Genomic DNA, 16,207 nt, shown 5'->3' on the forward strand with positions numbered 1-16,207 from the left:
TGGTTTTGTGGATGGATGTTCTGAGCATTTATATTTAAAGAAAAATAACTAAAACCAAAGAACAAGAACAAGAACAAGAACTAAAACCAAAGAACAAGTTACTAATAACGTTAAAATTCAGTTCAAATCACTAGTTGTATATACTCAAGACACAGTAAGTTTCTTCTTTTGTACTCAAAATTTTCAAAGTAAAGAAAAGCATTAGAGAGGCATAAAGTATTCGTTTTTGTTGATTCTCTGTAGGATATGAAGCCATAAACTCACCTATTATTGGAACCCCATTATAAAAATCTGTAAGAATGTGTAACTGCCCCAAAAGCTTAATTTAATAATAAAGGCAAAGTATCCCTATTGAAACAAATATTAGAAATTCAATTATTACTATGGAAAAAAGTACTGATTATAAAATACTCAATGTCTTTATTAATATTTACTTTCCTCATGAAAATACTGGGATATACCATTTTTGATGTATCTAATTTTTAAAAAATATTTTATTTATTTATTTGACAGAGAGAGAGAGAGAGAGAGAGAGAGATCACAAGTAGGCAGAGAGAGAGGGGGAAGCAGGCTCCCTGCTGAGCAGAGAACCCTAGGTGGGGCTCCATCCCAGGACCCTGAGATCATGACCTGAGCCAAAGGCAGAGGATTAATCCACTGAGCCACTCAGGTGCCCCTGATGTATCTAATTTTTAAGCAGTTTTAATCATGACCAAAAAAGACCCAACCAAACAGACCTACCATTACAGAAGACAGCAAATCTGAGAAAGTCAAGATATCTCTCTCCTTCAACTGGATTCCAGCCAATGTCCGGATAACCCTTAGACACCAACATCTGGCAGCTCTGCAGTCCACAACCAGCCAAATATCGAACAACCTACAAACAAGAGGATAAGCAAAAGTGTTATCCCGTGGGTGAGGAGTCATTAGATGCTAACACTACACATGATAAGCGATATCCTCAAGGGTTGGTTTAAAATGCATATGGTTCTGCAAGTTCTTTTTAATCCTATGACAATCCTCATGAACTCCCTGCAGTAAAACCTAAAGTTAAGAAATATTTACAAGCGGTAACAAAGTGCTATTGTAATAAAAATATTTGTGAATCAACTCTGTGAAAGAAGAATAGTTCTACGTTTCATATAATTTAATTTGAAACTTTTATCTATAAATGCATGATATTCGGGGTGCTCGGTTAGTTCCGTCGGGAAAGTATTGACTCTTGGTCTCAGGGTCATGAGATTGAACCCCATGTTGGGTGTAGAGCTTATATATATAAACACACACACACACACAAATACAAATGTCACTGGTATGTGATACACTTCAAAAAAGTCTGAAGACCTCTGACCCGGGATAAACCCTGAATCTATCTGAGATATTAAAAGATCCATCTGAGATACAGTGATATTCCAAAGAAGTGATTTACTTCTAAAGCGGTATTATGAATCTAATGTGCAGGGGGGATATATTTGAGAAAACATGTATAGAAATTTTTAAAAAGCCCAAGCTTAGGTTCAAATACCCTTGGGTCCACCTGTACTACTTAGTGGATCATTTTGTGCCATGATTTCATGGTCTATAAAACTTAGGATAGTATTAACTATGTTTCAGTATCACTGAATTTAACACACTAAGTTTTCTGCCTATTTTTGCCTTTCAAATTATTGTCTTATATGAATGTTGGTCCTTGACAATATTTCATAACTGAGCCAGTTTTAAAAGAAATCCCTGTTACTATCAGATTGTAAGATAAGCAATGCTTCAGTCAAGGTAAACCAGCTTTAAAAAGAAAGAAGTAATATAGCTAAAAATATTTTGTACCAACTTTAAGTATAATTTATGTACAATAAACTCATCTATTTAAAGTATAAATTCGGGGCACCTGGGTCTTAGGTTAAACATCTGACTCTCCATTTCGGCTCAGGTCATGATCCCAGGGTCGTGAGACTGAGCCCCACAAAGGGCTCTGCAATGAGTGTAGAGCCTGCTTATGACTTTCTCTCTCTCCCTCTGCCCCTCTTCCCCCACCCCACTTGTGCGTGCACGTGCGTGCGCTCTCTAAAAAAAACATAAAAAATTAAGGGGAACCTGGTGGCTCAGTGGGTTGAGCCTCTGCCTTCAGCTCGGGTCATGATCTCAGGGTCCTGGGATCGAGCCCCACATGGGGCTTTCTGCTCAGCGGGGAGCCTGCTTCCCTCTCTTTCTGCCTGCCTCTCTGCCTACTTGTGATCTCTCTCTCTGTCAAATAAATAAATAAAATATAAAAAAATAAAAATTTAAAATTTAAAAATTAAAATATAGATTCAGTGAACTTTGAAAGATTTATGCTTCTGTAAAAACACACCACAGTCAAGATGCAGAACATTCCCATCACCCCTCAGGCCCCAACCATCCCTCCCTGCAAGCAAAGCCTTAACAATCTGCTTTGTAACAGTACAAATTAGCTTGTGTATTCTAGAACATTTATATATGCAATCATCCAGTATGTATCTTTTTATGCCTGGCTTCTTTCACTCAGAATAACAATTCTGAGAATTCATTTACATTGTAGCACATGTCAGTACTTCCTTCCTTCTCACTGCATAATAAAAGAATTCCACAGCACATGGAAATAGCCCACATTTCCTTATCTATTCATCCGTTGATGGACATCTGAACTGACCCCAGTTTGGGGCTAAGATGAACAACATTACTTACATTCATGCACACAAATTCCTATTTCAGTTGAGTAAGTATCTACAAGTAGGAGGGCTAGGTATATGTTTATGACAGGTATATGTTTTGTTAAGAAACTTATTAAGAATTTGTTAAGTTAGGGGAGCCTGGGCGGCTCAGCCGGCTAAGCGTCTGACTCTTGATCTTGGCTCAGGTCCTGATCTCGGGGTTGTGAGATCGAACCCTGCCTGCACTGAGCATGGAGTTTGCTTAAGATTCTCTCTCTCCTCTCCCTCTGCCTGTTCCCCACCACACCCTCTCTCTGTGGGGAGGAAGAATTTAAGTTGAAACTGCCAACCTGCTTTGCAAACTGACTCTACCATTTTTTATCTCAACAGGAATAGATGAGGGTTTTCATTGCTCCACACCCTCCAAAATTTTTGGTATGGTCAACTTTTTAAATATCAGCCATATTTCAGTGTACAGATAAAATTATTTGAAGATATGAGAGAAAATGCTCCTGAGGTTAGTCCAAGATGCAAAGCTTTGTGACCCATGACCAGCAGGTCAGAGGGTTTGAGAGAGTTCACTTTTTCATGCCTCAATTACCTCTCCAATGCCAATGTTTTTCTCAAAGCTGGGACAAAGTGGTGAACAATAGAGAAAAAAACATGCCATGAATTCACTGGCCTTGTGATAAGGAGTTGATTTTTTTTAAAAAATACTCAAATACATGTTTTATATAAATAATACGAAAATGTGTCTTTCTGTCTCTAATATACAAATAATTTTTTCAACTGCTGGAAAATAAAGCAACAAAGAAGACAAGACAGGAAACAGAGAAGAGGTTTCGATTTTAAATGGCATGGACATGAAGAGCTAACAAAAATGTGACTTGCATCAATGCCTGGAAGGACCTCAGGAAAAGAGCCAGGAAGACATCTGGCAAAAGAATACTGCAGATGGAGGGAACAGCAAGCACGAAGTCCCCGAGGCAGGAGCACACCTGGCAAGTTCCTGTGAAAGCAAGGGGACCGGTGTGGCTGGTGGAGCAGATGGAAGAGACGAGGAGAACGGCTGGCAGTAAGAGGGGTATGTGAGATCAGCTGGGTTAGAAGCCATTACAATTCCTTTAGCTTTTGCTTGAAGTGAGATGGAAAGTCTCTGGAAGAGCTGTGGACGCAGGACTAATAAGAACTTTCTAAGAGGCTCATTCTGGTTGCTAAGTAGGGGAGCAGGGAAGGACCAGGAAGACCACTTGGAATGCAGTCACGATGACAATACCGGGGAAATTTATCTATGTTCCGGCAAACATGTACGCAGCCTTAAGCACTCAGAGCTCAGGGTCTTAGTATATCAGGGATATATGTCTACACGATAGAAAATGTACTTTGAGGGGCGCCTGGGTGGCTCAGTGGGTTAAAGCCTCTGCCTTCGGCTCAGGTCATGATCCCAGGTCCTGGGATCGAGCCCCGCATGGGGCTCTCTGCTCAGTGGGGAGCCTGCTTCCTCCTCTCTCGCTCTCTGCTTGCTTCTCTGCCTACTTGTGATCGCTCTCTCTGTCAAATAAATAAATAAAATCTTTTTGAGATGTTAAAACGACTTCTGGAAAAATCAAAACCGTATGAGTAAAGCAAAAGTAACAATAGATACCATGAAAGGACAGAAACCTACAAGACAGAAAAGTTGATTCTCTTTCCAGAGAGAAATAGATGTGATCAGAGGGAACGCTTGATCTCAACTTTATTGTTCTTTGTCATTTACAACTATAGGTTCTACGTAATATATGTAACATGTTTTCTTTTTAAGATTTATTGTTAAAAGATTTTATTTATTTATTTGACAGACAAAGATCACAAGTAGGCAGAGAGGCAGGCGGGGGTTGGGGGGGGGAAGCAGGCTTCCTGCTGAGCAGAGAGCCTGATGCGGGGCTCTATCCCAGAACTCTGAGATCATGACCTGAGCCGAAGGCAGAGGCTTTAACCCACTGGGCCACCCAGACATCCCAGTAACATGTTTATAATATACAATGTATGCTATAATTGTGTCAATATAAATACAACTCTATTATGGCTATACTTCAATAATCTTGAGAAACAACCATAAACAAGCCTAACTTCCACAAACACAAGAGGGGAGGATGTTGTTTACCTTTTCCAGATCTGGTTCACGCAGAGCTAAGGCCAGTTCATTATTATCCATCACCGACGCGGCTGCCACATCCAACGGCGTTGAACCTCTCATAGCTGGTGAGGCTGTTAATTCAAACAAGGATGAGACAAAACCTGGTTTGTGCTACAACTACAAATTCCATATAAAAACACACTGTCCCTTAAAATTTCATTTCTAAATACAACACACACTGCATTAATCTAAAATTACTTTGCATTAAAGTTTAAAATTTAATACAGTATGTATATTCTTCTTATAAGATCAAATAAAAGCCATAATTCACTTACCAAGACCGACACTGCTATTCTCCAGTAAATAGCTGAGATGATCAAACATAGCTTTTTGATTCTGCCTACTTATACGACAGAAGTAACAAAGGAAACGGCAACAGTTGGCCACCATCTTGGGAAAAGTGATTTCCTACATAAAGAACATTTAGTTAACTGTGGGAGCAAATGGTCTTCAGAAAACTGAGTTCAAAAGCTGAGGTCCAACTACATTGTTAAACCATGTGAGCCCATGTCTGCATGGGCTACTAAAGACTAAAGACCTTCTACTAAATACTAAAGACCTTCAATTATCTACATGTCAACTCATCTAGTCCTTGAGCCACTGAAAATCAAGCCCAATATTAACGGAGAAACCTCATTACCATCAAGGGGTTGCTCTAGAACTAAGCTACAGCCCTACATCTATAGGTGGCATAAGCCTGATTTAGCAATCAGGCAGACTTGGCTGTGATTCCGGACTAACACTATCAACTGTGCTTCCATGGGAGACTATTAAGTCTTATTGATTCAGTTGTGTAAAACTGGAATAAAATGGATAGTAATTCTTAATTTAGGTTAAGAGAGGAAAAGTTCAAATGAGACATTTTATTAAAAATACCCTATTTCCTACTTGAAACCACATTAGGGCATTCCTATTGTAAGCATTGTTGTTTTTAAGATTCTAGGAGTCACATCTTCCCTGATTCACACACGACTCGTCTGCTACTATGAGCACCCTGACCCAGAAGGCCCGCATGCTAGACACCTTCAAATACATCTCCCTTTAGCATTTAATTTTATTCTAGGATACCCCAGATGATCCCTGGAATCCCTCCTTATCAGAATTTTTATAAATATTTTATAAATATCTTTCTAAGTCTGTCTAACTGGTAATTTAAACATGAAAAATACAAACTCTCCCATATTTGGAAAAGCACATCTTAAAATTTCAAAAACAGTGTAATATATTTTGTAAATCATAGATCATAAAATTATACTGATTCATATGAAATTGTTGTATTACTCTATTCACTCGGTTTTGAATATTTGAAAGTTTTAAAGATTTCACTTTATTTTAGCTTTAAATCACTTAAAAAGTTCACTTTACATCTTAAAACTCCAGAACATCATCTTCAGATTTGGGCCTGGATCAGGAATTTAGTGAAACCAACTGCCATCTAAATCAAGCGGCATGTCTGGGTCTGAAGAACATGCTTGTGTTTTGGACTTTTAATGTGATGGACATTCACTTATAATTAAGAATTTAAAAAATAGTATAGTATTTATGTTCAAAGTTTCTAACTAACCACTAAATAGGAAAAGTTTAGGAGACAACAAATTACACAGCATAAGACAAAAATTGTTATCAATATCCAAGGAGAAATAACTAGTAGCATATCCAATTCTCACTCTATAAGGTTTGCTTTGTTTTTGCAGAAGGTGTTCTTTAAAAAACAGTCCTCCTAAGATGATTTAAGAAATCCTCATTAAGAATATGCTCCAGGAGTGTACGTACTCCATGAGTCACGTACATTGGCAACTTAATAATCAAAGGTTTTCCTTTACCTTGGACTCTCCACCTCCAAGGACATTCACCATGACCTCCATCACTGTCTCGTGCATCCCAAGTGCCCTCATGAGATTAGGGTGCTGGTAAAATACTTTGTTATTCATAATATCCCTAGAAGGGGCAATATAGGTTTGGGGGTGGGGGAGAAGCACAGAGGGGAGAGAAAAATTTAAATGAAAAATTATCTGAGATCCTGATGAATAATTTGGAACTAATTACTGGGATGAACAGAAAATTATGTGCAGTCGTGATTAAAGTTAATAAAAACAAAAGTTAAGAAGCACAATTAATTGCATTTCCTCCAAAAATATTGATAGCCTCTCAAAAATAGTATACAAGTTATCTGTTCTTTTCAGTTACAAGAAATGTACTACATATGTAAACATTCATCTATATGAAATATATTTTTGGACACATCATTCCTAATTTTATGTATATCCAAATATCTGTTCAATCTTCTTTAGCACAGAGATATGAATCACTATTATACCACATTCTATGAACATTCCTATTTAAATTATTGATATACAAGTATCTGCTTTTCATGTAGGATATTTTTAGTACTACATTCAGTATTTCTATGTTTAATAACAGTTAGTGTTATTTCTTACTATATTTGTGTTACCTTTCCAGAGAACTACATGTAAAGGACTCACATCCTCAAAGAGAAATGGAATACACCTCAAATCCAAGTACAAGTAGTGCAACAAATTAAAATGGAATTTGGGGGTGCCTGCGTGGCTCAGTTGTTGAGCATCTGCCTTTGGCTCGGGTCATGATCCCAGGGTCCTGGGATCAAGCCCCACATCAGGCTCCCTGGTGGGTGAGAAGCCTGCTTCTCCCTCTCCCACTCCCCGATTGCATTCTCTCTCGCGCTCTCTCCCTCAAATAAATAAATAAATAAATAAAATCTTTAAAATTAAAACAAAATAAAGTAATAAAATGAACATTTGATTTGAAAAACCAGCAGATGACACCCAACATGTTTCATATTATCATTATTTCATTACGTGTTATTATATTATGTATGTAGAGGTATTCCTAAGGATGTTACTCCTCGGTAGTCATTAAAATAAAGAACTCTGCTGATTTTTATGTGAATGTAAATCAAACCAATACAGGAGTTTTTTTTTTTTTTCCTACAAAAACACTTCCTGTCACAGCTTTAACAAGAAAATTTTAACACACAGCCTACAGGAAAACAAACTTTCCCTGAGGATCTCATCTCCTTAATGGACTCACCCCTTCATTTGGTCATATGCTAACTTTTAGTTATATCAAGTATATCAAGTATATCAAGACAGTGACATAGTATGATTCCTGTATAATGATTCTCTTCTTTTTTTCAGTTTTAGTTTTTCATTCTAATTGAGTTTAGTTTTGCTTTAATGACAAGAGTTTTTAGATAGCACAACTCAAAAAAAAAAAAAAAATGACATGGGCGCCGAGGACTAAAATAGGTCTGATCTATTTTGTGAAGAACAAATGGAGTGAAGAAAGGCCTCTTTTTCCTTCACATAAGACAGTAACATACTTAGTAGGAGAACCTTCAATTTTTCAAACCACAGTTGTAATCACAGGATTGTTCTTTTGTTACTTCAAATCGTTTTGTAGGACCCAACTTTGGACAATTTTGTTTTGAAAAAAATCTTGTTTGCCTTTCGTTCTAGATAAATTAAAGTGGCTTTGTAAATCTACCACTCGGTAGGCAGGTTGTCATTTATTAAATGTGTCCTTTGAGAAATATTCCTAATGCCACAAAAACATAACTTTATATTTTGTTTTATAATCATCTTAAGTTTTTTTTTTTTTTAAGATTTTATTTATTTATTTATTTGACAAAAAGAGATCACAAGCACGCAGAAAGGCAGGCAGAAAGAGAGATGGGGAAGCAGGCTCGCCGCCGATCAGAGAGCCCGATTTGGGGCTCAATCCCAAGACCCTGAGATGATGACCTGAGCCGAAGGCAGAGGCTTAACCCACTGAGCCATCAAGGCGCCTCTAAGGTTTTTTTTTTTGTTTTTTTTTTTTAAGATTTTATTTATTTATTTGACAGAGACAGAGAGGGAAGAAATTCAAGCAGGGGGAGTTGGAGAGGGAGAAGCAGGCTTCTCACCCAGCAGGGAGCCTGATGTGGGGCTTGATCCCAGGACCTTGGGATCATGACTCCAGCCGGAGGCAAATGCCCAACGACTGAGCCACCCAGTCACCCCCATTTTAAGGTTTACCACTACTGAGTGATTTACATGTTAACAGCACATATTACTGTAACATGTTCATTTGAGAAGAAAGTGCCCTGCATTTCCTGGAAGGCTTCCTTGCTCATTTGGTTAATGATCACTTAGGCGATCACTTAGGTGAGAACTTTTTTGGTTAGATCAATGTATTAGTATCCAAGAAAAAGATTCACACTCACACAATTTTAAAGACTACCAAATTTGCTTTTGTTGTTTAAACTTTTCTGTTCTCCTTCTTTTGTTCTGTTAGTATATTTATTTTTACTGTGCAATAATGATAACGGTTTTGGAATATAACCTTCAGGCTTATTTTAATGATTTCAAACACCTGCTAGATCCAAGGGCAATATACAGTATGTGTTCTGAATTCAGATAAATAATAAATAAATAAATAATAAGACACAAACTGAATCTTTCTATACTTTGTTTTTTACCCAAAGGATTATTTTTTTAGATCAAAGAAAACAGTTGTTGCTCTATTCCATTAGTTTTTTGAAGAACCATCTGTAGGGTTCTTAAACTTTTTCTACTGTTTCTTTACATTCTTTTTTATACATGTCAATAGTTATTTTTATTCTCTTTCTTTCATTTTCTCTTCTTCAACTTTTTTGGCAGAATATGTATATTCTAACTCACTTTTCAACATTCTACATTCGATTTCTATATCCTTATGTTTCAGTATTTTTTCTCATAGACTTCATAAAGCTTAATTTAAGCTTCTATTGTTCTTCTATTTTCACACTCCCAAACTATGCAAGCTGGTGAATGATTACCAGATTTATGCATATATGTGCCAATAATACACTAAAACTTCTGCTCCCCATTCTTTCTGAGTTCTATTATCTTTTCTTTAATGTACAGCCTTTAGGAGGTTGATGAACTGTAAGTAAACATTCTGAAATATCTTTGTTTTGCCCTCACTCTTAAATATGGGATAAAATCCTCATCCCGAATTTCCTTGAAGCACAAGGTCATGGCATGTCATTCTCAATTGAGTAACACCTTCTAAACTGATGGTTATTTTCCATCAGGATTTGTGAGTGTGGTATTCCACTGAGTAATGATCTCTAGTTTTGCCGTTGAAAATTCCATATACTGTTGGGCTTTTTTTTTTTTTTTTTAGTAAGTATTCTGGCTTTTCTTTCAACTTGCCTTTAAAATAATCCAAGTATCACTGGTTTTACTGCAGTTTGACTGCCTATGCAGGTGAAGATGTAGAACTACATGTCCTTTGGGATAATCTGTGAATTCATGTTCTTCATTGTTTCTGAAAGTCTCAAGTCAGTAGCTCTTGAAATATTCCCATTCCATAAGTCATCTATTCTGTCTTTCCAGAAATCCTGTTTACTGTATCCTGGACCTTCTTATACTATCCGTTCAGTCTCATAACTGCTCTTTCGAATTTCCTTATCTTTATCTCTCAGTGCTGCAGTACTGAGTAATTTTCTCAGATCTATGATCCAACGTATTAAATTTTCTCTTCAACTGTATCTTATCAAATTTAATTAACTCACTGTTTTCAATGACATTTATTATATTTTTCATTTCTAGAAACTCTACTTGGATCTTTTTCAAATCTTCATAGACTTTTCTCCACATCTTATTTTTAGAGAATTAGTTTATTCCCTTTGTATTTTTTTAATTAAATTTTTTATTTATTTTCAGCGTAACAGTATTCATTGTTTTTTCACCACACCCAGTGCTCCATGCAATCTGTGCCCTCCCCAATACCCACCACCTGGTTCCCCCAACCTCCCACCCCCCGCCCCTTCAAAACCCTCAGGTTGTTTTTCAGAGTCCATAGTCTCTCATGGTTCACCTCCCCTTCCAATTTGCCTCAACTCTCTTCTCCTCTCCATCTACTCTTGTCCTCTATATTATTTGTTATGCTCCACAAATAAGTGAAACCATATGATACTTGACTCTCTCTGTTTGACTTATTTCACTCAGCATAATCTCTTCCAGTCCTGTCCATGTTGCTACAAAAGTTGGGTATTCGTCCTTTCTGATGGAGGCATAATACTCCATAGTGTATATGGACCACATCTTCCTTATCCATTCATCCGTTGAAGGGCATCTTGGTTCTTTCCACAGTTTGGCGACCGTGGCCATTGCTGCTATAAACACTGGGGTACAGATGGCCCTTCTTTTCACTACATCTGTATCTTTGGGGTAAATACCCAGTAGTACAATTGCAAGGTCATAGGGAAGCTCTATTTTTAATTTCCTGAGGAATCTCCACACTGTTCTCCAAAGTGGCTGCACCAGTTTGCATTCCCACCAACAGTGTAAGAGGGTTCCCCTTTCTCCACATCCTCTCCAACACACGTTGTTTCCTGTCTTGCTAATTTTGGCCATTCTAACTGGTGTAAGGTGGTATCTCAATGTGGTTTTGATTTGAATCTCCCTGATGGCTAGTGATGATGAACATTTTTTCATGCCCTTTGTATTTTTAACCATTTTAAATATAGTAACTTATGTCTCTTTCTGGCATTGTCTTATCTGAAATTTTTGAAACAGGTGTTCTGACCCCACTATCGTTGTGTCTGCAAGACCCCTGCTTAAGAAGGATTGTTTCCTTATGTGCTTTGCAATTTTGGTTGTAAGCTAACCGTTCATAGTATTTAGTTTTTTTCCTGCAAGATTTCACAGTGACTTGAGGTGAGAAAAGTATACCTCCAGGTCCAATTGTTACATTCTCAGTTTAGGAATCTGTAAACTACACATGAGATATAAACATTAATCCCTAAATTCACATGAAGCACACTTGTGGTTGTGAACTAGCAAAAGAATTGTGTTGATTTCCCCATTCTCTTTCAAGGCCCAGTTGGATACAGACAAAATATTATTTCCTGCTGGTGAGTGTTTGTCTCTGTATGGATTTTCATGTGTTTTTACTAACCTGTATTTTTATATATGATTGTACATTACTGAAAAAATAATTTATTTTTTTAAAAGATTTTATTTATTTATTTGACAGAGAGAGACACAGCGAGAGAGGGAACAGAAGCAGGGGGAGTGAGAGAGGGAGAAGCAGGCTGCCCGCTGAGCAGAGAGCCTGAGGCAGGGCTGGATCCCAGGACCCTGAAATCATGACCCGAGCAGAAGGCAGAGGCTTAATGACTAAGCCACCCAGGCAGCCCTGAAAAATTCATTCTAAGCACCTCTAAAATATGTGCTGCATATCATAGCCACCACAGCATCGAGTTAAAAAATTAGTCACGTTTTGCTGGTGAGCATCTTCTCTATTTAGCTTTAAAATATAATGTCTAGAAAAGCAACAATCTCACTTAATAATCATATACAGATATACCTCACAAATAAAGCAGATTGGGCTCCAGCTCATGGCAATAAAGCGAATCAAATAATTTTTTTTTGGTTTTCCAGTACATACAAAAGTTATGTTTTCAATACACTGCAGTCTATTAAGAGTGTAACAGTGTTATGTTTTAAAAATCCATGTGGGGGCGCCTGGGTGGCTCAGTGGGTTATGCCTCTGCCTTTGGCTCGGGTCATGATCCCAGGGTCCTGGGATCCAGCCCCATCTCAGGCTCTCTGCTCAGTGGGGAGTCTGCTTCTCCCTCTATCTCTGCCTGCCTCTCTGCCTACTTGTGATCTCTGTCAAATAAATAAAATCTTTTAAAAAAAATCCATGAACATCCCCTAATTAAAAAATACTTAATTATTAAAAATGCTAACCACCTCCTGAACTTTCAGTGAGTCGTAACCATTGATCACAGGTCACCATAACAATTATGATATAATAAAAAGTTGGAAATACTGTGAGAATTGCCAACCTGTGACACATAGAGACACAAAGTGAGCAAATGCCATTAGAAAAAATGGTGTCGATAGACTTGCTCAATGCAAGGTAGTCACCGACCTTTAATCTTTAAAAACACACTGTCTGAAGTGCAGTAAAGCAAGGCACAATAAAACGAGGCATGCCTATAATCGAAATAGTGGATTCATATTAATATACCTACTGTGCAACTACTGGGATTAACAAGTAAAAAGAAGACATTTGTAAGACATAAGTTGTAATAGTTAAATAAATTACCCTAATCCACGAATCATAAGCTTCTCTTCTTCTTTGCCCATTCTTACGCTCAGCAGAGAACGAATCTGACCAAGAGATGCCAGCAGGTTGATGGTATCCTCCACGGAGACACCATTTATAGTGTAGGTCTTTGGCAGAGCCCGGACCAGACCCCCAATGCCATCGTACTGTCGATGGAGCAACACAAACATGGCCCTCACCAACTCGGGGTCTTCAATGACAGACTCTTGCGCCCATCGGACCATGGTCTCAGAAATCAACTGTTGAAGAGTGGCTATAAAGTCATTATGGATGTTTTTTAAAAAGGAAAATGATAAGAGAAGACAAATTAGCTGGGCATTTCAACTCTACCCCTCACAGTCCCAAACTAATATGTATTTGAACTAGAGTTGAAAAAGCTAGGAATATTCTTGGAGGAAAATAAATTTCACTTAAACATTTTATACATATGTCAATAAAAATGAGTTATGAACACGCAAGAATAAAAATGCACAAGCTTTTCCTTAAAAACTACTCTTATTAAGGAATTTTAGCTGTTCAGAATAATACTTTTCAAAATTACTGTTGGCAATCCATAGGGCAATCAATATGAGTTGTCCTATTACTTTTACTTTTATTTTCTTTGTTCCATTATTTTCCTCCCAGAAGATGTGACATCATATACCCTTATAAAATCAGTCATGGGCATCCAAGGGAACAATCTATTTTTTTCTCTCTTCATTTGAGCCATTTGCAAAGTGACCTCATATATTTTTACTATAATTTGGATCCTTAATTGTCACTTAAAATGCTTTGAATTTGAAGCTGTATTAAAGTGAAAAACTATTCTATACATAGAAGATTACTTGCAATGTGTCATGCTGTATAGTACACATAAAAGCAAAAGAACTTTCAAACCTCCTAAAATAAAGAGCAAAGTTATCAAAGCTAAGTAGGTTAATGTGATCAACACATACATAATAAGGTACTAATTCCTACCATTGATACACTGGCAGATTTTCAAAAGAAGCTGTTTACCTGCTTTAATCTATGCATTATTTAAGGACAAACAAAAACTACCAATTTTAACCAAATCCAAAATGCAGATAAAATGCCAGTATACTTTCACATGCCTCAAAACCATGCTGACATTTTCAATAGATCAAAATCATAAACCTGATAATAATAAAAAGTGGTTCATAAGAAACCTTGAACTCTCATTTTGAAGAAGACCTGATCCAAATAAATCTGGTTGTGATACTAAAGAATAAATTTAGAGTTCATTGTATGGATACAAGGTTTCCATTGTGAGTAAGCACCAAAAACAAAACAAAGCAAAACAAAACAAACAAACAAAAAAAACCTAAAAATTTTCATGAGTTGTTTTTTCTTCTTTGAGTAAAAACTGTTCCTAGACCAGTGGGCTGCATCACAGAACGAAGGGGGACTGCGATGTGAGGTAATTAGTAAGATAGATCTTATCAACCTACTACTTGAACCCCTTCTGATGAGTGTCGCATCTGAGAAGCATTGCCCCAATGCGATACTCTTCAATTAAACAGGATAAAAATGAACCAGAAATGCCTAACAGTTTAGCAAATACCTCAGAAGCAAAATACAGTTAACAGATAACTACCTACTTAAACTTTTAAGAAAAGGTTTAACTTGGTACAAGAATATTTGAACGCCAATAGCGTTGTACTTAGATAGGAAAGATAAATTACTCCCTTTGTACTTTCTCTTGATAGTCTCTGATCAAATATCTACATTTGTAGTCCTCTGGGGAGCCCACCCACCCTTATAAATACTGCTACCTCTAAATCTTTTCCTACGAACATATTATGTTGCTGCTGTCTACTTCTGGCAGCCATAGACATGTACTTAAGAATCTGATTCTTGGAAGCTTCCAGCTCAGTTTTCTCACTGGCTCATCTAGTATGATGTTAGTTCAAAGGATGAATAAATGTCAGCAGAGTCGCTTTGCCAGTGCCCTTCCATACACTTACAGGACTTCTTGGAGTCACTCTCAACTGGTTTTTCAGCTTGTTTCTTCTTCAGGTATGTCACCTTTTCTACCAGGGACAGCAGGCGTCCTCTAATTGTTAAATCACTGTTTCCATCCAAAGACCCATCTTCATCCAGCTCAATTCCTACATGAGAAAAGCAAAGAGAAAGAAAGAATTTTTTAAAAAATACGTTTAGGAGAAATAATGCTTTGGTTTTGCAACTTTTTCATTTATAGCTTAAAGCAATGCTGCATGTCCAAAATATTTGCAACATTGAGTTAAGCACTCCTGCTCACTAGCACTTGGGTAAAATCCGTTCACTGGCATCTTGTCCTTTCTCTTTTTCCCCTGTTCTGATGGGCCTAGGTCTATTAGTATCCAAGACAAAATATAAAACTGAGCCGATAGCAAAAAGATGCTCTTAGGAGTCAAGATCAATTCTGCTGTTTGGTCCGACCCTCAGGCTGACCCTGAGGCATCTCTGACTTTAGGTGCTCTCTGCCTAGACCTATAGTTTTACCCTGAAGAAAACCTCCTGAAGTTCAGCCTCCTCATTTGCCTCTAACAATCACAGTGGCATGTTAATAAACTGAGAAAACAGAGAGCAGGCATATCCTAGTTCAGGGAACACTTTATGTCTGAAGCAATAATCCTACCATTTTAGAGTACCTCTTTATTTACTGTAGATAATATAACTTTCTGGCACTCATCCAGTGGCTCTCTATTCAAAAGCTGAATGAATATGCAAGGTGATGTTTATATTCTCATCATTAAAATAAAATAAAAATAATGCAACTGGTGCTAAGCAACACTTAAGAAATGGCTAATTCATTTTCTTTCACTGGAACACTTTGTCCATATCACTGCTTAAAGGGAAAAGAACCACAGACTGAGAACATCAAATAAATTCCATTTTTAAAGTTCTTAGGGTAAAAGGAGGGGAAACCTACCTTAATAGATTTGGGCTACTGACATAAACTTAATAAAGGATTTCCTTAGACATTAATCATTATTCCAAAAGATACAAGCTGCATTTCCTGGTCAATTCTAAAAAGTGCCCTACAACTGGTTTAAATACAACTATTTGTGATCAGTTGTCTTTACACTAAATCAATCTAACAGTCATCTCTCTACCAAAGCATCTGGTTACAAATTTTGGCTATCTCCTGCTTGTTCTTTAAGCCTTTCTGGTATCTCTACCTGCCGTGACTTTCCACATAGGGTCAGTTAACTATTTTGCAATAATAAATATTCTT

The 16,207-nt window shown here is 37.2% G+C and overlaps 1 protein-coding gene across 1 annotated transcript in view; it reads right to left on the reverse strand.

Moving 5' to 3' along the window:
- Positions 1–16,207, reverse strand: part of RYR2 (ryanodine receptor 2) — a gene marked incomplete at its 5' end in the record, with an annotated part of 631,749 nt that overhangs the window by 186,210 nt on the left and 429,332 nt on the right. Inside the window, 6 exons of the mRNA XM_080822946.1 lie at positions 742–877; positions 4,810–4,913; positions 5,118–5,250; positions 6,666–6,780; positions 12,967–13,240; positions 14,952–15,095. Coding sequence (XP_080679072.1) covers positions 742–877; positions 4,810–4,913; positions 5,118–5,250; positions 6,666–6,780; positions 12,967–13,240; positions 14,952–15,095 — 906 coding nt within the window. The remainder of the gene's footprint in view (positions 1–741; positions 878–4,809; positions 4,914–5,117; positions 5,251–6,665; positions 6,781–12,966; positions 13,241–14,951; positions 15,096–16,207) is intronic.

The sequence above is a fragment of the Martes martes genome, assembly GCF_963455335.1.
Source record: "Martes martes genome assembly, chromosome: 14".
In the NCBI taxonomy this organism is placed as follows: Eukaryota; Metazoa; Chordata; class Mammalia; order Carnivora; family Mustelidae; genus Martes; species Martes martes.